The following is a 22,916-nucleotide window of genomic DNA, read 5'->3' as shown; positions in this document are numbered from 1 at the left end:
AAGCAAGTCTAAAAGCTTGCCTTTCCTTCATATCTACTCTTTCTGACTGGTCCTTCAGAACTGATAAATTTATTGGCCCAACTTATAGGTCTTCTCCCTGCAAATATTGCCTTAAGTTGAAAAAAAGGAGTAAAAAGCACTTCTCTGTATTAAAGAGGAAACTTCCTATTCTGGTAGGGTCTTGACACCCTTGGAATCATGACTGGAACATTCCACCTCCTGCTGGAAACGTCTTTGAAGGAGGAAAAAAGATGGATATAGAGTCTTCTCTCAGTTTAGCTTCTTACCTCCACATGGAACCATCACTAAATCACTCCACAGTTTCAAGGTGAAAACGAACGGTTTTAATTAGTCAGCATGAAGTTTAACTGCATTGTGGACCTATTCTATGAAGCTAATCTAGACACTATTTAATAGAGGAGTATTTTCGGAAGAACACCCAGCTTTGGAGCGTAAAGTTAAAAGCAGATAGTCAATACCCTACCTGAAGCTGGTTGCGATTCTTCTCTGTAAGAAAGTCAAGTTGAAGGTCATGTAAATAATAATGGAATGACTTCCCATTACGATCACAGAACAACAGTGATTTGTTAACAAATTCCTGTAGTATATCTTCAACTTCTTCAGTTTCCATATCCCAAAGAATACATAGAACCTAAAAAAGCACATTAAGACCGAAAATAATCAGGACTAAGGGGTGATATGACTTCTATGAATATCATAAAAGGCTACCAATTAACTGACAACAAAAAAACATGCTAACAAATACAGACATATTACAAATGGTAATAAATTCAGCAAGTTACTAATTCTTCCATACCAAACTACAGGACAGATAATACATGCTAACCCATCTTTTGTCTATTTGTGCTGATTTATGGTGATCATATCTTCTTCTTAAAGGAGACAAATTTCAAGTAAGAGTTTTTTAGCCTTCAGAGAGCTCAATTACAATCTAATTAAAGAACTATATACAGAATGCACATTAAGCTAACATTATGAAAACATTTGTTCGGTTACCATTTTTTAGTTTCACTACTGACCATAAAAGTCATGATACAATAATGGACCTGACCTACCCAATCTAGCAATTACTATTACGTTACATACAACATGTTATACATAACAATTATGAATTCTTTGAAGTTATTGTTTGTATCTCACAAAAACCTGAGTTTTTTGCATTGCTGTTGTTACCTTAGTAGGTACTTTAACATCTTTTGGGAGGATAGAGAGGTCTTTATAGTAGTCTTTATAATTGTCATTCAATTGCTCAACACTTATGGACATTGCTTCATCAAGGGCTTCATAATCGTAAGATGACGATTTTCGTATTCTTTTAAACTGCTTATTCTGCAGCTGTTTGAGATAGTATTCCCAACGACTAGGGAAGTCTCGTAATAATGCGCCTATCAAGGATATCACAAGAGGAGAACCTGAAGGAAAAGATGAAATTAATCTTAGAGGTTTGCTAGGAACACAGTCCAATAACCAAGTGGTTGAATAAATCACATAATTTTCCCAATACACTGATTGAATTCTGGAGGTGTAGAGAACAGACAAACAAAATATGCCATCCACAGACATCTGCAAACTCACCAAATTTAAGTGTAACAAGGGGCAGGGGAAAGATACACCAAAGAAAACTACTCAAAAATCAACACGAGACACTTTAGTTTATAAAAACAAAAGCATTTAACAAACACTTGTGCTTTGCTCAAGGCGTATGGCATTAAAGAAAGCTCCCTCCTCTTTCTAGGTCAAAACCTAGAGAAAAACTTGGTGGTAAATGGTATGTTAAAGAGTGGCAAGTATACCTTTGCATTCCCTTACAAGGCAGTTAGCTTGTTCTGGCAGTTCTGACATTTTCATATTCACAAATAGGGATAAAATCTCCAGTCCCTTCTCATGTGCTAGTCCACTTTCCACGTGAACCTCGTATTTATTGCCTAGACATAGAAACATGGAAAAAATTTAAAAGAATGTAAAAAATCCTATGGAAATTGAGAGTATTTTCCAAGCAAAGTTTGGAGCAAAGGACCTGGCTCATTATTTTATGCCTAGTATTTTATACACTTAGTACTAAGAAGAGTATAAATTCTACTTATCAGAATCAAGTTTGCACTAGGGAGACAGAAAAATTAGACTATAATCTAATAATGACAAATGCATTATAGGCATGTCGTAGCAGCGACTGCTTAATAACGTAGAGATAATCAGTCTAACGCCAGCAGTGTCACACAGGTTGCTTTATCCTGTTGAGAACCATTGCACTCTTCAATGTAGACATAACTTTCAGGATAACACATAACATCTATTTCACAAAGAGCATAAAGTCTTACAGAGCAGAATTCTAAAACTTTGGCACTTGTGCAGAAGTTAATTGACAGAGATTCTATCAGATTCTTTTAAAAGTTCACAAGAACAAATCGCATACATACACACACACAACATGTGGAGCAGGATGGGAAACTGTTCCTTACCGGCCACAGCATCTGTTACACTCCTGTCCCTGCTGGTGATAAGAACTTGACATTGATTATCAAATGCTTTTAATACCCAGGAATCCCAAATGTCATCCAGAATCAGAAGAGATCTAGTGCAAAAAGAAACATTGCAGATTTCAGATCAACTATTAGCGCTAAAATCAGTATTTCATCTTAATAATGAAAGAACATTTTCAGAATTTACAATGTATCACTGCAAAATTTTTATGTTGATATGTAAAATAAGAGGGCATTAAATACTCTGCAAGAAAGCTGAACACAACTATCTCAAAAAAAAAATTTTACCATTTATTGCTTTACAGCTACAATTGAAGTGTAAACAATACAGTTTTGAGAAATGTTTCCATTAGTAGATGCCAGGAAAAACAGAAATATTTACTCTGGTTTTCATGTCATCAGACACTGTAAATGAAGAAAAAAGTTGTATAGGTCTAAGGTAACAATTCTGCTTGACACGGGCTAGTGATAAGCTTTGTGGGAGAAACTATTTCAGTTTCCTTTTTACTTGGGTTTTCAGTTTTGTTTTTGTATCTCCAGAAACCTATATGAGACTAATCCTCTTGTGAAGGAATTGTCTTGGATGATGAGGCTTTTTTTACCTAAACAACATTTATAGTGACTACATATTCAAATCTTGCAGCTAGTCATGTTTGTAGGTTACTACATGGAATCTCACCAGAATGACATACAGTAGACTTCTCTACACCTGCCTATATCTGACAAAGAAGTTACTGAAAACTGGTTTTAAAAGGTTGGTTCCAAGGCAGCAAGAAGTCAAAAAGACTGGCTGCCAAGTAGATTTATGAAAAGAAATACCAGTTGTTTGCATTCTGTTTTGTGGAGGACAAAGTTATTGAAACCCAATCCTGTAAACTGTTTAGGTTTACTGACTTTTTTTTTTTTTAAAGAATGGAGCTTTCAGCTACATTAATGATTGTTTAAAATTGTCCAGTTCCCACTGAGGATGCCATGGCTTCATGTTTTTCTTCAGCTAAATGATGCTTATGCCATCAACACCTACAAATAAGGATTTTATCCTCCATAAACAAGTGCATATACATTATACCACATTTTCAAAGTTGCATATAAGTATTGGATACCCATATTTCATTTTTATACAATTCTCTATTAATACCCTTTTGATAAACCAGAGGGTTTATAAGAATACTAACATAGCCATAAATTACTGATTTTGTGATACTTTCACACTTGAAAATTTGTTGCGCAGCATGAGTTACAGCCTGATTTCATGTTTCAATTAATCTGAGAGCTTCAAAGTCCTCCCAGTCTTTTGGTACCCATGACTTTCTTCCCCAACCACACCAACAAATCTTAAATACTAGTGAGGATTATACAAAAAAAAAAAATTTTAACCCCAAAACACTGTGATAACAATCACAGGAGATTTAAACCTGAAACTTCTTACTTTAACAAATATCATAGCTTCAATTTATTCAACCATAATCCAACAAAATACATCATGCTATTTTGATCTGAAAGTTTTCATTTGACTAATACTTTAATCCCAAGAAATGTACTGGGATGACTATCTGAATCCAGAAATAGCTTAAATTACTTTTTGTCGACAAAGAGAATTCCAGTGCAGAGCAAGCTCCACAAGCCACAGAACTAGTGACGCTTGGTTTCCAATACACTTGCATGATATGAACCCTCACCCTCCAGTACATCTCCCCTCTACCTCCTCCCATGCCCACTACATTTCCCAGATAACTCATCATCAGGAAGACTTTCAGTTTGTTCTTAAAACATTCTCATGTATACCTAACTGGGCAGGATGCAGCACAGGCTGTAGCCTGTTCCCAGCTCATGTATCCAAGCTGGTCAGTTAGCAAGACCACAAAATATGTTTCCCTTCAGTGGTGAAAAGGAGTATGGAGAATAAATTGAAGTCACCTATTTGGACTTCTCCTTATCCAACTGTCAATCTTCTTAAACTTCCAGAATTTTCAAAGATACAAAGTTCCTACCTTTAGATTCAATTCTGACAATATGGTCAAAGTGTTTAGGATAGAGGAGGAGAACAGAAAGGATAAACAGGACTAAGATGAACAGTGTGATCACATTAACATAGTTTTGAAATGGCAAAAAGCGGTCAGACTAGAAAAGTTTTATGATCGATTCTCGTCCCTTTTCCTTGAGGTGCAGTCATTCTCTGCAATACTCCTAACATCTTTACTTTTATGTTGAAACAGATTAATGAACATTGCCAAGTCAACATGAGATACCTGGCAGTCTATAAAGCAGACACTGCCACAGCTGGCATTGAAATGCCCTCAAATAAAACCAAGCACCTAATTATTTCCAAAGCTGGCGTTTTCTCTTTTCCCCTTACCTTCCTCAGCATACAGGTGCTTTTTTGACAAAACACAGTAAGCACCTCTTAAATGAGTCATTTTGTGCACTACAAACAATATAGCACAGACAGTATGTTAATGATGTTAGGCTGTCATGTTATTTGGCTATACAGTAGCTGCCAACTTCTAGAACAGTTCATGATGGCATAGGGACCCATCTTACAAGAAAATAGCACATAGTTCTCCCTTCTACTCAGAAGAGACAGTAAGGTTCTACATTAATTAAATATCCAAATTCTGTATTGAAGAGTTCTGTTATTCTTTTGTTCATTAACAAAAACCACAAGTCAGTGGAGACAACTGCTTAACATACTTCAGGGAAACCTGCACTTTCAGTTGGAGTGTCTTGTTTGCGTTTTTCATATGAGACTTCCACAAAAAATGAAAGATTTCTTGTGAAGGACCTGGCACTGCTTTTCAGTTCTTTTCTTTGCAAGATTTACCCCCACCCCCTACCCTCCCCCCATACAAAAATGCCAGTATTATTCTACTCTATGCCATCTGTAAAGATCATACAGTTGGAGTATTATTCCTGACATATCTCACTCAGGTGCAGGCTTGTTTGATTTAGTACAGATTTCCCCAGAGTAATAAAATCCTCAACAAATAACAAAAACTATTGCTCAAAGATGAAAAAAGCTCCGCAGTGACTGATATGCTGCTTGATTAAATCCAGTCACTTTTCCTGAAGTCTGAAAGCAATTGATTTCTTGGCGATGATTGATCAGATCACAAAAACCTGCTTTCACTCTGATAATTCAGGACCAACCACTTTAAAAAGACATCAGCTGTTCTGGAAAATAAAAATTTTCTGCAGTGATACACATCCTTTTACTGCTCTATGATCCTCACACATCAGTGAAGCATTCTATGTACACAACGAGAACGCTGAAAGTTAGATCAATTCTTACTTCCAGCTGTCTATTCCCAACCTTCATTATTCAACAACTAATAATTTTTCAAGCAAATGTGACTCCTGTAGAGCTAGTTAACATATTTTATTAGCAGAAGCCTTATTAGCCTACTAAATATATTCCTATCCAGGAGAAGCTGACAATGTGTCCCTTAAGTTACTCCATTTAAAAAGAAAAAAGAAAAAAACAAACAGGGACAGAGTTACACTATGTATATTACACACCTGCCTCTACCAACTATTCACCCTTCAGCTTTTGTACACTTGCCTGAACTTATTTATTCTTTTATCATATACAAGTAATTTAGAAAATTTTAACAGAAACCCTTATACAATAATTAAAATTCTAGAAGTATTGTTAGCTTCACCTTGACTAACACTTCCTAACTATCTACAGTAAGACAGAAAAAGGGGAAGCAAAAAGCAGAAGAGTTAGGAAATTGGTTTGAAAAAAAAAAATACACCACAGACATGTAACCACAACACAGACACCTCAGACAATTAGACTAAAGTTACTCTGTGAAGTTTTATCAGTTAAAAGAACAGTGTTTCATTTAGTGACATTACCTGGGATATTTGCGTAGCATCAGCAAACGAAGACGATCTTTAGCCTCCTCAATATTAAGTGGTGGCCTTTGTGAAAGAGTAGAATCATGTTCTAGTCTACTACAGAGATTCTGAAGTTTTATTAGGAGCCCTGCTTTGTCCTGTTTTCCAACAGAAATCCAGTGAACTCCTCCTGGAAAGTAATCTAACAAGAAAAGCAATACTAATTATGCTATACATTTAAAATCAGAAACATTGAAGAGCAGCTTAAAACAGCAATCAATAACTCAATTTCAACTAAGACATAAAACTGTAAAGTCTATTGCAAGACCACTATTTTTAAAGGAACAGGCTCTGTAGGGCAAGTTCCCACAGAGAATTCACACTGACACTGTTGGCCCCCCCACCCCACATGCCTTCCTGCCAGTCCCTCGACAAACACTTCTGCGTTCAACTTCCTGCTAGTCCGACTTTGCATTTACTTTTTTCACCCTGTACTACTGCAGGAATTTAGAGCCTGGGATGTGAAAATTATCCCAAAACAGTAAACAAGACATCTAGAAGAGTCAGCTGCAGAGGATGCTGTAGTTTCTAACCCGACACCATGTTTTCTGGTGCCTGAGTCCCACTTTCACCTCCAAGTCTCCTATGCGGGGAAAGGGAGGGAGAAATCATTAAATGGTTTCATTTATGATCTGCTTTAAGCTAAAGTGATACCAGCGTAATCACCGCACAGATACCTGCCATTATTAAAATATATTCACAAGTTAGAGCAAGATTTTTTAAACTAACAAGGGGAAGAGTCTGAGGACTTAAATGTCCAAAAGCAATATAAACTAAATATTATTTTGCACTAACAGCAATAAGAATTTCAATTTAATTAAGGATGTATCCATTCTCATAAACCAAAGCAGATTCTAAGGCAAAAAGCTATTCAGAATTTTTTCCCATAAGTCAGTAAAACATTTAGTTGTCCTAGAGCACTAAATGGTTATGAAAGCTCTAAGCTGTAAGCAAATATTTCAGAAGCACCTAAGAAATTTAGAAACCTAAATTACTTTCAAGATGACATAAGATACTTTGTCATATGTATCCAATATGTGCACACCTGTAGTAATTTTTATAGAAATAGAGATGTTTTTCTAAAAGTACCTTCCAAAAGTTGATGATCCCTTAAAGCTTCTGCTGTTAAAACAGTCTTCCCACAACCTGCCATTCCATACACTGTGACCCAGCCTGGATCACTTCCCAAGCAGCACAGTTTCTTTTTAATAGCATCTACCAGTTTTGGACGAGTGACAAACACAACCGGTCTCTGTGGTACACCTCCTTCGCAGAGAACGGTCTTAACTAAAGTTAGAAACAAGAAACATGAAAATAAGAAGTCATTTCTAAATGTGATTCCTCTTCAAACCAAACCAAACGACTCCCCACTGCAAATAACTAGTGGGTTCCCCCTGCCCCCAAACTTGGGTCCCATACAAATGCTCTAAAAACTACTGGACCCAACACCAAATACTGAAGAAATATTACTTTTTGGAACTAAATTACTTAACAGATAACTAGCTTCCACCTAAAATAGCGGAATAATAATACTACTATAATAATAATTATCAACTACATTTTCTTCAAGCTACTTACATCAATCTCTAGAAATGAAAAGATAATTAACAGCTCCAGTAGAAACTGGCAAACACACACAGGAGCTCAACATTACTATACCCAACTGTCAAGTCACTTTTTTAGCCAGAAATTACTGCCCCAATGGATGCAGCAGAAAAGGAAGTGCACTGTGTAAGGCTTTTACTTTGTAGTTAACAGCACAGCATTGTGGTTCAAGCAAGACTTCTTTGATTTGAGCTAAGATAGTGTGACTTGCAATAGAGCAGGTAAGGCATAGTAGTAAAGGAAACGTGCACTTCATCTGTTCACTGCTGGCCACAAAGTGGCGATATGCAGTGCCATATTATACTGATAAGCTTACTCAGATAATGAAAATTCCATGTCTGTGACACTTCTTTAAATGTAGAGCGACAGTAAATATGGCATTTAGCCTTATGCAGTTAGAAGCTTCTTCCCATTAGAAACTACCAATTTATTTCATGTCAAAGATGATACTGATGACAACATAGGTAGAAGTTAGGAACTTATGCAGGGTGACTAAAAGATCTGGTGGAGAGAATTAAGCAACCTAATAACTAGATGAACTATTGGAATGTAGGCTGAGAGATTACAGTTTACTCTTCTAGAGAAATGTCAGAATTCGGGGGGCTACAACATTTTATGTTAGATTCAACTTCTTCAATATATACAAGTAAGATTATTTCTTTTATACATAAAACATTACCATTTAGAGAAATGTGTGAGAGCTTCACGTTTCCTGTCTTTTAAAATAAACATTACTAAATATGAATGTATTCCAGATGACTGACAAAAGTCAATTGTTGTAACTGTCCTGCCTGATTAAGCAGATGAAATACAGAAATACTGACTACTACACTACCAAAACAAGTGAATGCACCAAGTACTCCTTTTTCACTGGAACAGGTATTATAGTCACTTAGTACGGAATAAAAAATACAACTTATCTTTACTTTCAAGCACAGGGTATAGCAGTAGTTACACTTACCGTATGAAGTCATTCCATCCATTGAACTCTTCCTATTACCAGAGGAGACAGCAGGGATGCCATCCTGAAGAAGCGCAGCAAGATCTCTGTACCCTTCATGAAGTAGTGCATTATAAAAGGATCTATATGAATTATTATCTTTTGTAAGAATAATGTTTATTAGCATAGCTGCTCGGTCCTTCTGTGTATTCTAGAAAAAACGTTAAAAGAGAAATTACAAAACAAAGAGACCTTCAAAATCATCTAATCTATCACTGTCAATTACAGACTGTGTTTATAGCCTTCAACTGTGAAATAGCCTTCAACTTGACCACGCCCTTAACTCAGTCTTAAGTGTGATAACAACTGCATGCTAGGCATATGCTTAAGAATTTGCTGAATCCAGGAATGGGATAGACAGAAAGTATTATTTTTAAAAAGAATGATAAAACATGTGAGCAGAGTAGGAAGATAAAAAACAGTGAGAGACAATTCTACCTGTTGTTTCACTTTCTCCTCCTCCTGTAATGTCAGTACTTCATCAGAAATCATACGATCCATAATATACGAGGTCTTGATGTCTTTTTCCAATGCTTGGCGATTCATAAGTAAATAATTTCTACTCTTCACGTCCATATTTCTTCAGCATTGAAAGAAAAAATTTCAAGGCGGAATCAGAACATAACTTACAAGGAAAAGATATTTTAAATAGCTTCTGAATTTTGTTTTTACAGTCAGAAAAAGTAGCACAGCAGCTGCATTAGTGGAAAATACAGTGACGTTTCAGGCAAGCTCATACTACAAACTGCAGAAAGCTACAAAATTTAGTTGTTTTTTTTACTTTCTGTCCTGATAAAGAGACTTTTATACTATTGTTATATGAATTTACTTACACTGTTTATGACCCACTAGTCCAGCCTGGCTGGACAGTACAGTATCATCAAGAAAACACTGGGAAAACCTAATCTCATTCCTTTTCAGAGTAAAAAAGGCATATTAATAGTTAAACTTCAACAGTTCACAAGCTACGCTGAATATGAATAGTATTCTTGAGATATTTTTAGATGCCATATGCTATTGTGTTTAATAAAAACATCCAGCAGGGCATTATTACAGTTAATCTGACTAGAGCATTTCTCCAGTCGCTCTACTTGGAGGCATACAAAGCGGGTATAAAAAGAATTTCAATCTTTAACGCTAATTAGACTCATAGTAATACTCCTGTGCTCACTGCATGAATGGAAGTTTTCATTAAAAAAGCAGATATGTACTGCTAATTTGTGGAGGGGTAAAAAAAAAAAAGAGTAGTTTTCCACATTTCTATGAATTTATGCTTATGAACACTTTCAGAACTGAAGAATCAGCCTGTGCAAGCTTCTCATATACTAGGAACTTGTTAAGCATCACTATGAGAAGTCTTTTCCCCTCCCACTACATCTCTAAAATTTTTTAAATCCTTGGATCATGTGATTGGGACAACAGGATGAGGCCCAGTCTTACGGCTGACAGCACCAGACAGAATTACAACAGAAGATAAATTCCCTGTGTACCAAATCCCATGAGACAAACACAATTTTGTCTCCAACTCCAGTACACTTGGATCAAGTACACTTGGATCTCAACACACAATGGAAGATGGAGCACCCAACACAGCCAGTGACTGAGCCATAACTTCCTTCGTCAGCATCTGATACACAACTAAAAGTTTCCATTCTTCCTCTGTCATAAAAAATAAATTGCCTGAAGATGATATCAGGTGAAAACTATTGTCGTAGAATCACAGAATGGTCTGGGTTGGAAGGGATCTTTAGAGATCATCTAGTCCAACCCCCCCATGCAGTGAGCAGGGACATCTTCAACTAGATCAGACTAGACCAGAGCCCAGTCCAACCTGACCTTGAATGTTTCCAGGGATGGGTTATCTACCACCACTCTGGGCAACCCAATCCAGTGTTTCGCCACCCTCATTGTAAAAGATTTCTTCCTTATATCCAGTCTAAACCTACCCTCCTTTAGTTTAAAACCATTACCCCTTGGTCCTGTCACAACAGGCCTTGCTAAAAGAAATTTCCCCCCTTTAAACACTGAAAGGCCACAATAAGGTCTCCCCACAGCCTTCTCATCCCCCAGACTGAACAACCCCAACTCTCACAGCCTGTCCTCGTAGCAGAGGTGCTCCAGCCCTCGATCGTTTTTGTGTTCCTCCTCTGGACCCACTCCAACAGTTCCATGTCCTTGTGCTGAGCTGGACACAACTCTTTACATCGTCTACCATGTAAAGGGTTTTCAGTACGGATCAGCTCCTCCTGCAAGTCCCTGATGATCAAAACAATCTCTCCAATCACACTCCTGAACAACTGCAAGCTCCTCCAGAGCAACTCTGCAGCCGCCTGCAGAAACGTCCACCTTTTCCTCCACTCCCTCCTTCAGGAGCTGCGTAGGTGCAGAAGCGCTCCCTTTCCATCAGCCCGCGATGGAGCACCTCTTCTGTTGCACTGACGAAATTTCCTATTTTCACTGAGAATTATGTGGTTAGGAAAGTCTTCCATCCTAACTTTACCCCACTGCACGGCTTACGATGGGGACATGAAAGCTCTCTGCTACTCCCAGTTGAAAAACGTCCACGTTAACACCACCACCACAGGTAAAGCAATCGCAAAACGGAGCCACGCCACAGGCAGACAAAGCGCAGGGTTCCCTCACACCCAGACACGCCCCGCCGGAGCCGCCGTTAGCAGCCGCGGGGAGAACGAAACAGAAACCGGAGCGCTCAGACCGACCGCCCACAGCCCCCCACCCACACCCCGGCCCCGGGGGCCCTGCCCGGCCGCCGCCGCCGCCGCAGCTTCCCCGCCCCGAGGTGGGCAGGGGGTGCAGGACGCCCCCGCCGAGGCGGGGGGGGGGGGCTCCAGAGCGGCGGCTGGAGCCAGCCTCAGGAGCCCCCAAGACGACACCGCCCGGGCGCGGCCCTTCCTCACCCCGCGCCCTGGCCGCTCACCTGGCCGGCAGCGCGGGACCCTCGGGCCCCGCCGGCAGCGAGTCCTGGTGTCGCCCCGAGGAGAAGCCGCTGCCCCGCACCGGAGAAGCAGCGCGCCGCCAGCACTTCCTCCTTCCGGGCCCGGGGGCGGGGAAGCGCCGGGCCGGGCAGGGCCGCGCTGCAGCTGCCGCCGCCCGCCCCTCCGCACCACGCCCGGCGCCGGCGCAGAGGCGCGGAAGCCCGGCCGCCTCGGCGGAGCGGCGGCCGCCCGCCTGACGTGGCGCGCGGCAGGCGGCGGCAGGGGCTGCACGGGGCGAAGCGCCAGGCACCGGCCTGGGCCCGGGGCGGGGCCCCGGGGCGTGTAAACGTGGTTAGCGGCCCTCCCCGCCCCCTCCGCCGTGCGCCTGGGGCAGCGCTGCGGGTACGGGGGCGGCCGCGGCTGGGGGGGGCGCCGGGGGACGGGGGAGCGGCTGGGGCCGGAGGGGGGGTGTCGGCAGGTCCGGGGGGCGGCCCGGCTGCGGGGCGGGCGGGGGCTGCCGGGCTGGGGCAGCTGCCGGGTGGGGTGGGGGAGTATTTAACTTCATAACGCGTGCTCTCAACCCTCAAACTGTTTTAAAAGTTACAAAATAGCGGGTTTGGGGTTTTTTTGGGAAAGCAAGAGGTGTTTTTTTCCTACGTGCTTCAAACTCGGAGCACGCTTCCTAGTAGCGTGGCCCACAAACGGCTCTAAGCTTCGTGCCCTCGTGACAGGTTTAGATATTAAACAATGCCTTTTATGCATGTATGTGGCTATGTAACTGTCTCTAAATATTTAAATATATATATTTTCATACGTGACTAGGCGGCAATACAGCAGAATGATCCGGAAAGAAGCACAACGATTTTGTCTCAAATTGTGCTAAACGGAATCCACCAAAGGATCCACTCTGTTTTGAGCAGTACGGTGGAAGGTTTTAGGCTTAAAAATTCCACTCTATGCTTCCATTCGGTGGGTTAGAATATGAGCTTTTCTACGCTTCGAAACTGGAGATTCATATTGCCTCAATCTATTCGGACCTTAATTTTAGCAAAGAGGAAGTTACTGCTTTTCTTTTATCTAGATACATTATTTCATTAATCTTCTGTATTTCACTGTCAATGATTTTCTATTGTCTGGTTTTACAGATGATATGAAATCATTACGACAGAACTATTTCTAAATTAAATCTTGATTTGCAATCCCATTTTTAAAAATGATAAAATTAATTCTGCCTTTTAATGTGGCGTAGATTGGGGTTTTTTTTAAATCTACAAGTAAAACAGGATAGTGAAAATGCTGATGAAATTGTGACAGTAATCAACTATAAAAAGAAATGCTTTTCAGTCCTTGTGATTTTGAGTATATCTTCAAAATGGCTTGTTGTACAACAGATTAAATATTTCTGGAAAGGCAAAATTAGCTCAAGTTTGAAAACTCATTTCAGTTTGAGAAAATATGAAAGCAGTGCTCTATAGTATAGAAAATGAATTTCCACAAAGTCTTATGAAAGTATTATGATACTTTACAAAAGTTCACATAACTAGAAAACAGTAAACACTGAAGGAAACATTTTTGGGGGTGTATTTGTGTAACTAAAGGGCAAAGGTCATATTCGGGGACCCTTAGAAGTAACTAGTCCTTTTTTGTTGTTGTTTTTGTTTTTCCTAGCTCTCTGGATTGCTTCTGCTTTTTAAAAATTCAAAATGTCTGAAGTTAAGCAGCGGAAAAAAGGTATTTCTTCATCCAAGACCAGTGAAGGTTCAGAAAAGGTTGAGAAACACAGTAATTGTGGGAAGCTGGCAAGTCTCAGGACCAGCAATAATTGGAGTTCCTTTTGGATGGACTTACGGACAAGCTTGAGCATAATTTGCCTTGCTGTTTGCCTGGTGCTAACCTGGTAGGTAAGCCTCTAAAGTGGATATTAATATTTTCTTTTATATTCTATACTATGTTCAGTCATGGACAACATCATTAGTTCCATTTGAATATAGTGTTATAGTAAATAGAACTGACTGTAGAAACTTGTTAAAGCTAGGAGGATCAAGAAAAGAATAGCAGTATGCACAAGCATGGAAACATTGGCATACAGTAAGGGATTATAGAAGCTCGATCTCTTCGATCATGTTGAAAGTATAAAAGGTACTCATGAATTGTAAACCTGGCTTTGGAGACTCCATCTGACTGGGAAGAGCAACTTAATCCAACAATAAGTATAACAAGGCTCATTTGGCAGGTGATAAACAAATCATCAGAAGTGAAGTGGAGTTTTCTGTAATAATTTGCTCAGCGGTGCAGGAAATTGTTCATCAGGTTGAGCCTTAAGTCAAGGTAAAATGTTGTTGTAAAAGGTGTTTTAGAATATTTTAGTTCCATTAGAAACTGATCTTGCAGAAATGGTATGATGAAATTCTCAGAACTCTAGTGCAAGACGTTAGTCCAGATTATTACACTTCAGGCATCAATCTGAAAATTGAGGTAAAATTTGTTCTTACCTTAACATCACCCAGATTTTATTATCTAAATCTTTTAGAAACAGAACGACATAGTAGAATAAAGTGATTAGTGATGCTTCTGCTTACTGTTTTATAAATATCTGTTTATGTCTGTTTTGCACATATGTATCAATAGCTAGTATTTTAACTTTTATTGCCTGACTTAATCTGTATAGGCTATTGTAGACCTTTTGAAAATTCTAATTGCTTTACAATATACTAATAAATATCAATTTATGAAAGTGCATGTATTTTAAATAAACTCTATTGTTCTAGATAGAATTGTTCACATTACTGAGAGGATCCCTGCATAGTCTACGATAAACCTTGTTTTGGGATTAATAAACATCCAGCAAAACTCAGGGTTCTTTCCTGGCTGTCTCATTTCCTTTTTAACTGTGTAAAGTGCTTACAGTTCAGAAAGCTCCCAAGTTCACACTAAATGCGTCTAGAATGTATATAAAGTACAGGACTGAGCTCTGTTCACAAAGGTAGCATCATCATAACAGGAGCTATACAAACTTTGCCACAATGCACCATATCTTCTTGCGTGGTTACAATTAAACAACATTATAGAGTTAACCAGCCTTTCTAAACCCAAAGGATTCTGTGCATGGTTTTGTGATGCTTTGCAAGAAAGTACAAATTATTTTTTTGTGTTTTCTTTCCACCGGTTAAATAATACTTTATCCATAAGATATATTGTAAGGCAATGCATTACAAGCATATTACGGCCTCCCTATGTCAGCAGTTTTATCAGACATTTTTCCTGTTTGAATGGCATACAGTGTAAAAACAAAGGACACCTGTGGGTGTTTCCTTATTTTTCCACCTTTATTGGAAGTTAAGTCCAGTATGAAGACAGATCAGCTTCATTAAATCATAATGGTTTTTTTTCTCTCATGTATTGATCTAGCAAATTCTGTGAACACAAATCCCTGCAGTAACAAATTGCTGTGAATCAAGTTCCAGAACACTTAATATGTGCTAATTATGTAGTTACATTTACTCTTTATTTATTTGCAATTTGCAGGTTCCTATTCCAGCAGTCAGGTCAATTTGCTGATATGGAAAAAAAGTACAACTTCTTGCAGCAAGAAGCAGAAAAATTCCTGGATGTGGAAAATAAAATTAATTTAATTTCTGAAAAGGTAATCATTAACATCTTAATTGGATAATCTCTAGTGAATGTTTGGCATTGTTTTACTTTGTCATCGTTTAGTTAAATTGAACTGTTTTAAAATAAACTGTCATAATGTGCTCTCCTTCCCTGTGAATAGGCCTTTGGAGCATATTTCATGTGCCTAAACGTGTCAGCCCATACCATTGTTCCAGTATGTGAATATAGTGGTTGTGTCTCAATATTATTTTTAGGACGCTAAACTATTTTTAAAAACTTATATTTATGCACATAATTCATTCTACCAGGATTGTTCTGTGTGTATGAGTCTAATACACATTGATTTGAAGAAAATTTGCAGGCATTTTTTATGTAGTAGACCTGTTCTAATAACATGAAAGACATAATGAAGTGATAGTAATATTTTTTCACTGCTATTTTATTTTCTTATCTATGTGTGGCATTATTAGGTAGAAAACTTGGGCTGGCTGGGAAATAATCCCTTATATCTTACAGATAATTATGGGAGTGCAGCATGGCTTATGCCAGTGATGTTGTTTTAGCGCTGATCTCATAATGACATCATTTATACATGATGTAATTTGGATATTTATGTACTACACTTCAGATTGCAAAATGTTGCATGGGATTTAGGTAGTGTGATACATTTTATTAAAAAAACCCCACCAAACCAAACAAGCCACAACTACCATGGAAAATAAGGGATTGGCGACAAACAAACCGGCAGGTATTCTACAGAAATACAACAGCAAACACAGCCTTTTCTGTGACTTTCTCATGCTGGGTTAATCAACAATATTTTTAAAATGAAATATGAAAACAAACCCTATAGGAGCTTTGTAACAAGTGAAGTGGCTTCTAAGCTACTTTATTCTCTGTTAAATAAATGCAAGTGGTTTCCTATGCTTACTTTTATTAAGTAGACACGGACATTGTTTTGTGTTACAAATACAGCTTGAGTCTTCTGAAAGTACCCTACGAGAAGCTCCCTCATCCGTCTCTGCGATGACTGAGTTTGAGCAGGAAATATCTTCTCTTCAGAAGATCATAAATGATATTCAGAACAGTGAACAGACTTTCTCTATAAAGATGCAGAACATTACTGAGAAGTTCCAAAACGTTACAAATTCCTGGAGAAGAAGCTTGGATGAAATGAACACAAACACTAGTAGTTTAAAATCTGATGTGAAGTTCATACATACAGAAGTTACCTCCCAAATCAATGAAGTTGACCAAAGGATTAAATCCCTTTCAGAAAGAGTAAGAGAGTTGGAAGACAGTACAGCCAGAAATACTAAAACACTGAAAAGGCAAGAGGATGATGAATTCTCTAGAGTTGAACAAAAGTTGGACGTAGATGCAAAGGCAGTTGAAAAGCTAGAAGAAGAACAGAATAGTCTGGTAGCCAAGGTCACAGACCTGAGTCAGAAACTTGCAAACTATGAACCTAAAATTGCAGAGTGCAAGACCCATTTGCCAACAGTTGAAAATGCTATTCACTCTATCCTTAGGTTTTCAAGTGAATTGCTAAGTATGGAGAAAAAGATAGAGGACTTGACAACACAGCTGCATACTGTGGAAAATGATATGTTGAAAACCATTTCTGATACAATGGCAATGCAGAAGATTCTTGAGGGCATACAGTACAGTGACAGTACGTTGAAAGTGCAAAATGAAATAGTGGTTTTAGAAGAAGTAATGCATGACATAAAAGTATCTTCAAAAGTAAAAGAAATAACTTTAGAAAGCTATAACTTAGAAAATGACCAGAATGGAGATAAGTGAATTTGGACTTGGGTTTTTCATTGATTAAAGAGTACTTTATTATAAGTCATGTGACTCAAACATATGTTGAGGGTAGCTGAAATATTGTCATCAATTTAAACAGGCATTGGATCAGACTGAAGGGCAAACTTGAAGAGGACAGAGAGCCAGAAATACTGTGTTGGAGGGGGCAAGGACTATGTTCTTAAATAAATTAAGGATTATTTTCAGCTCAATTAATAAAAGATTATTGTTACTAAAATAGAGTTTGAAGCAAAGTATTTAGATTCAAGGAAAAAAAAAAAGAAAACCAGAGACAGATTAAAATTTATATTTCATTCTCATTACTTTGGTTTTCATATCTTTACTTTTTGCATTCTATGGACTTGTAACACAATGAACAATTAAGTTCGTATCTCTAGGTAGATATACATGTACCTCACTTTTAATGTATTATATACCGTGATGGTTTTGTGCTTACAGTACAGACTTCTCAATGTCAGAGTTGTTACTGGGGTCTACATATTTTATTATGTGCAGGAAGGCACTAAGTACTTTTTTAGCAGCTGAAGCTCATATACAGTAATATTACAGAAAACACTAGTGAAGTACCCCTTACTGAGAACCTTCTCTCGTACTGGTATTTATATGCAGGGGGTTTCATAGCAGCTGGTGTTATCTTTTATTTCTTTGACCCCATGCAAATAGCCTCCCTTAGACCTAATTTCCAGCCTTTTCAGACTTCCTAAAATCAGTGGCATAGTTTTGTTCTGCCATTGAAGTAATTGGACTACGTATAGGCTGAAGATCTTATTAACAGATATTCCCATTAGATTCTTCTGTCATTTAATTTACTAGTTTGGTGTGATCAGTCACTGTATTAGTTTTGGGGGTGTGGGGGTTTTTTTGTTTGTTATGGTGCTGTTAGAAACAAGTTTTAACCTTTTCTTCTGTAGAATGTTCTCTGTTAAGCATTACATGACATGTCTGGTAGTGCTTTGCATTTCAAAGGGGGGGAAAAAAAGCCAGCGTCACTGACATTGGTTCCCAATGTTTGGTGAATCAGGAGCTGCGAAAGCCGTTAATGAAAGCTATGGAGTTATGTAGTTGGGGGCAGGGAATATCTTATTTATCCATAGATCTAATAGACCTACTTACACAGGACATAGTACTGCCTAATAGGCCTCGTAGCTGTTCATTGAAATTTGTATCTCAGTACCACCATAAATTTGTGTCTACAGACCTATGTCTTGATAATTTCCTATTTCTGAACTCAGGAAAGGAGATTGCTTAGCAGACAGTATGAACCCACAACATTTATGACTTAATCAGGGTTAAGTTAAGTTATTCTGGTTTTGTACATTGGTTTATCTTGAACTCTACTGAAATCTTCACTGAACAATTAATGCTGCCCATTCAAGAGACTATTGAAGCAGCATTTCTCAATGTTATGAAGTCTTTCATACATTTATTACTTCTGTATAGATTTGTATTGCTTTACCAATAAAAATATCTTGTAGTGGCCTGCCCTGTCCTGTGCATAATCTAGTTCAAGATAAATTGCTCTTCCAGAAAGGGTACAGAATAAATACTTTAGTGTTCAGTGTTCCATTAAGAACCACTATTCTATATGGAAATGTTTTTTAAATACTTTTCACAAGTGTGTTCCAGTGTGTTTCTACTCCATATGTTTTTGGGGAAGGGTGGCTAAATTACCAGTGGTATGCTCCCCAGTTTAATGGCTTTCCTCAACCTCAACCCTATTGAAAGCTGAATGTACACAAGATTGAACAGGAAATCCTCATCCTTAAAGGGCAGTAGCTGGGAAACCAGCACAACTTGCCACAACCTAAATTTTGGTATTTTGTTTTCAAGCAAGCAGCTCTGCGCTAGTGACAAATGACCAACACTATCAAAAAGTTAAAAATATTTGTTTCTTTGGTGATATTTTTACAAATAGCATCAAGTAAAGGATTAGTATGAAATTAATTATAGCCTTTTAGAATGTGTTTCATATTGCCCATTTGGTGTTTTTTCTCTAAATTCTACACTGACTTACTGGGGATGGAACAGAATAGTATCACCCAGATATTTTCCTTTCTTCCCCTCAAATTTGAAAACCAAGACCCAATCATTAAAAAGAACAAAAAATTGACCTAGCAAATTCAGCCAAAAATCCAACAGTAGCATTGAGCGTTCCCTCGTTAGCGTACCTTTTATGGAAGCAGGCTGTTTAAGTAGTTTTCTTCCTGTGAAGTATTTTTGGTGGCTATTTAAACAAAAGGGAACCATGCCTAATTCTTTTGACATTTTATTCTGTGAATGTCATGTTCAAAATACACATTACGGTTACCAAAATAAAGACACATCGGTTAATTATGGTCCATGATTTTGGATAAAAGAATTTTAAAGTAGGCATCTTTCTAAAATGTTTCTGAATATCTTTCTACATCTGTCTTTCTGGATCACTCAGGTTATAGGCTTAATACAAAAAAAAAAGTGTAAATCAGAAGATTGCTTTTGATAACTTGGGTTTTCAGAGGTCATGCTGGAAAGTCATATAGCATCTTCCTGTAATTTTTGTTATAGTAGAAAAAGTAGTAACATTTGAATTTGCTATGTATACTAAAAGGAAAAAAAAGAAATTTTTGGTTCTGTTGCAACAGAAATTTATTTTTTAAAGACAGGGTTTGTGCTCAATTTTAATATCAGAATAGTAAGATATTTCATTAGAGTACAGCTTTAATTTTGATGTAGGATGTTAAGCTAGAAATCATGTCAAATATTTTTATTTGTATCCCTCTAGTGTGAAAAGACTTGGAACTTAATCGAACAGCTAGAAGATCTTCAAACAATTTCTCGCATTAAGCATCTGCAGGAAGATATTTATGCAATGAAAACACGGTCTAGCAGCATAATTAAAAAACAAGAAGAACTGCAGAAGAATTTAACAACTCTTTTCCATGCAGTTTCGAGTGTTGAACAGAACGCAGCTTCTGTAGCAAAAAACATAACTTTGACAATTGTGACAGTAAAAACTGACATAAGGCGCATTTCAGGCCTAGTCTCAGATATGACGGCCCTGACAGATTCTTTGCAAACGCTAGAAAATAAAGTAGAAAAAGGTGAAAAGAAGACAGTAGAAAATATAGGTGACCTGCTTACCAGTAGCATCGACCGAAGTACAAAACTACAAAGCTTGGCATCTAGTAACGCAAGAAAAATAGAGCAAATTAAGACAGCGTTATCTGAGTTAAGGAGTGATTTTAGCAAGCATTCGGATAGACTGTTGAATCTTGAAGGTGACAGAGCAAAAGTTCTGAAGACTGTTACATTTGCAAATGATTTAAAACCCAAGATGTACAAACTGAAAAAGGATTTTGCTATCTTGGAGCCGTTAATAAATGACCTAACACTGAGAATAGGAAGATTAGTGGAGGATGTATTACAACGGGAGAAGGAAATTGCTTTACTGAATGAGAAACTGGCCAATCTAACAAGAGTTCAAACTGAGATCAAAGATACGAAAGATGAAATAACCAAGATTTCGGACACAAATTGCTCACAGTGAAACATCACTGCCTATAGAATAGTAGTGTGGGAGGAGTGTTAATTCCATCATGTGTAGTACTAAGACGACAGACAATTTTTAAAGGCTTCATTTAGAAGCAGACTGAAAAACTAGAGATTTGCCCTCTTCCTTTGAAAAGGACAGAAAAGTCACACTGATTTCAAGGGACAAGCTATAATGTGAGGAAAGAACATATCTCTGTGCATGTGTTTCTCTTTCTGAAGAACAGCAGATGCTATATTTAATAAATTGCTTGTTTTGTACAATAAAAGAGTGTTAAAGCATAAAATGTCTTGCCTACATGAAGAAAGCAGGGCCCAAGCCTGACAGATCTTCAGCTCACCTTTCCTCCTCCAAAGGAAGGAAAAAAATTGTGGTTTCCAAATAGAATTAAATAAGAGTCAAACTGCAGTAGCAGTTTAGTATTTGTCTCACTATATTCACTCTATGATTTCTGTAAACTATGGCACTTTTTTTTTAATAATATTTCAAGAGGTAAATGCGTTGAAGCAAGCAATGCCCAGAAATATTGCTGGGGCCTTGCAAAAAGTTTGTCACATTTAGATGGAATACTTTGTATAAGGTTTCCTGTGAGGCTTTATAATTGTAAATTATATTACTGTGCATCACTGCTATGTCTTTAAAATGCAGCGCTCTATATGGGGACAGTGCTTTGAAAAACCTACTAACCCTACTTATGGCTTTCTCCCAGTGTCACGGTAGCTGTTCAGGAATGCTAACAGTGTTATTCATTTGTTGTTTCTTAGTCTGTAAAATACTATAGTGAGCCACAGAATTAGCAGAGAGAAGCTACTTAGGTCCCAAAAGGTTAGGCTGATACAAGCCACTGGCAGTATTTATGTGGTGAAGAGCAAGAGTTTAAAAGACCCGAGACATTTGAGAATGTGGTAGGCAGTAAACTGAAATAAGAAGATAATGGGAATGGGTTTAGCAGAGGAAAGGGGGAAATGTGCATTAAATAGGAATAAAAATTACCATAAAAACAAATTAGGAGAGATACAGCAACTAAGAAAATACCTACAAATGAAATTATATCAAGAAGTATAAGCATACAGTAAAGCTTTTCTAATTTCTCAATTTAGTTCGTCATACCTGAACATCTCGCAGCTACCAGGCCCTTTATTGTATAGAAGATGCAACCATTCCCCTCCCTCACTATTCTCTTCCTCATTCAGCGTTCTGTACCTTTTGGGCTGTTTCATGTTGCTGGCCCTCTGTACCTTGCTTGCCTCACTGCCTTCAGTCAACCTCAAACGCTTTGTTGCATCGAGTTTTGTATTTTTGGAATAGGCCCATTCCTACCTCCCAGTTTTCTTTTACCCCTTTTCCAGTCCACCTGACAGACCTCAAGGATAAACCTGTCAAAAGACAAGTTTTACTAGAAAGCATCCACAGATACTATTTACCAACCAGCCTCCCTTTCTCTTCCACACAATTCTTAAGTGAGCCCTTGAAAATAATCAAATGGCATTTGAAAGAAACAGAAAAATTAACATCCGGAATGATTGGCCATGCTAAAGCATGAATTGTATATCATACCCGAAAAAAAAAAAAAATACATACACATACCTATGTTGTCATTGGGGTTTACATAATAATTATATCTCATTTGTATACTAAAGGCCGATATTCACTGAATCCACCAGTCAGGGGTGGGGGCATTTTGTGTGCAAGCTCATGTTAGTCCCGTCATGGAGAGCACTTGGCCCAATAGACATGGCTACAAAAAGAACATCGATAGAGCTGTGTAAAAAATCTATCCTATGCACCTTTCACCATGGCCCATCTGATGCAGTGAAGAGTTACCAGTGGGTTAATTGCATCATGGCTGTGGTGGGTTGACCCTGGCTGGACACAAGGTGTCGACCAAAGCCGCTCTGTCACTCCCCCTCCTCAACTGGACAGGGGAGAGAAAAATACAGTTAAAGGCTCGTGCGTTGAGATGAGGACAGGGAGAGGTCACTCACCAATTACTGTCATGGGTA

The 22,916-nt window shown here is 38.2% G+C and overlaps 2 protein-coding genes across 8 annotated transcripts in view; one reads left to right on the top strand and one right to left on the bottom strand.

Annotated features, from left to right (window-relative positions):
• APAF1 (apoptotic peptidase activating factor 1) overlaps nt 1-12,081 on the bottom strand; it is a 38,995-nt gene extending 26,914 nt beyond the window's left edge. For 3 of the 4 annotated variants that reach the window (XR_010372983.1, XM_064451392.1, XM_064451401.1), the window contains exons 1-9: nt 11,945-12,081; nt 9,445-9,586; nt 8,968-9,157; nt 7,491-7,688; nt 6,360-6,543; nt 2,481-2,593; nt 1,815-1,946; nt 1,195-1,433; nt 485-652 (exon numbers count right to left, since the gene is read on the bottom strand). Coding sequence is in view for 3 of the 4 variants with exons in the window: in XM_064451392.1 (XP_064307462.1) it covers nt 485-652; nt 1,195-1,433; nt 1,815-1,946; nt 2,481-2,593; nt 6,360-6,543; nt 7,491-7,688; nt 8,968-9,157; nt 9,445-9,582 (1,362 nt within the window). In the remaining variant the exon portion in view is untranslated. The remainder of the gene's footprint in view (nt 1-484; nt 653-1,194; nt 1,434-1,814; nt 1,947-2,480; nt 2,594-6,359; nt 6,544-7,490; nt 7,689-8,967; nt 9,158-9,444; nt 9,587-11,944) is intronic. The other variant, XM_064451379.1, reaches the window with a different exon arrangement.
• A 73-nt stretch (nt 12,082-12,154) lies between these two features.
• On the top strand, nt 12,155-21,191 carry IKBIP (IKBKB interacting protein). Of its 4 annotated transcripts, none has more exons than XM_064451530.1 (5): nt 12,155-12,344; nt 13,611-13,839; nt 15,468-15,585; nt 16,530-17,229; nt 20,146-20,234. In XM_064451530.1, the coding sequence occupies exons 2-5, from the start codon at nt 13,646-13,648 to the stop codon at nt 20,148-20,150; spliced, it is 1,017 nt and encodes a 338-aa protein (XP_064307600.1). In that variant the 5' UTR covers nt 12,155-12,344; nt 13,611-13,645; the 3' UTR covers nt 20,151-20,234. The 4 variants fall into 4 exon arrangements, with proteins under 4 accessions (XP_064307600.1, XP_064307581.1, XP_064307573.1 ...); XM_064451503.1 differs by having other exon boundaries at nt 12,159-12,344; nt 16,530-16,835; nt 20,146-21,191; XM_064451511.1 differs by lacking the exon at nt 20,146-20,234 and having other exon boundaries at nt 16,530-18,864.
• Nucleotides 21,192-22,916: the final 1,725 nt, after the last annotated feature.

Source organism: Phalacrocorax carbo, chromosome 1, assembly GCF_963921805.1.
Source record: "Phalacrocorax carbo chromosome 1, bPhaCar2.1, whole genome shotgun sequence".
In the NCBI taxonomy this organism is placed as follows: Eukaryota; Metazoa; Chordata; class Aves; order Suliformes; family Phalacrocoracidae; genus Phalacrocorax; species Phalacrocorax carbo.
Note: the sequence above shows the minus strand (reverse complement) of the source record. Positions and strands in the feature narration are given on the sequence as shown.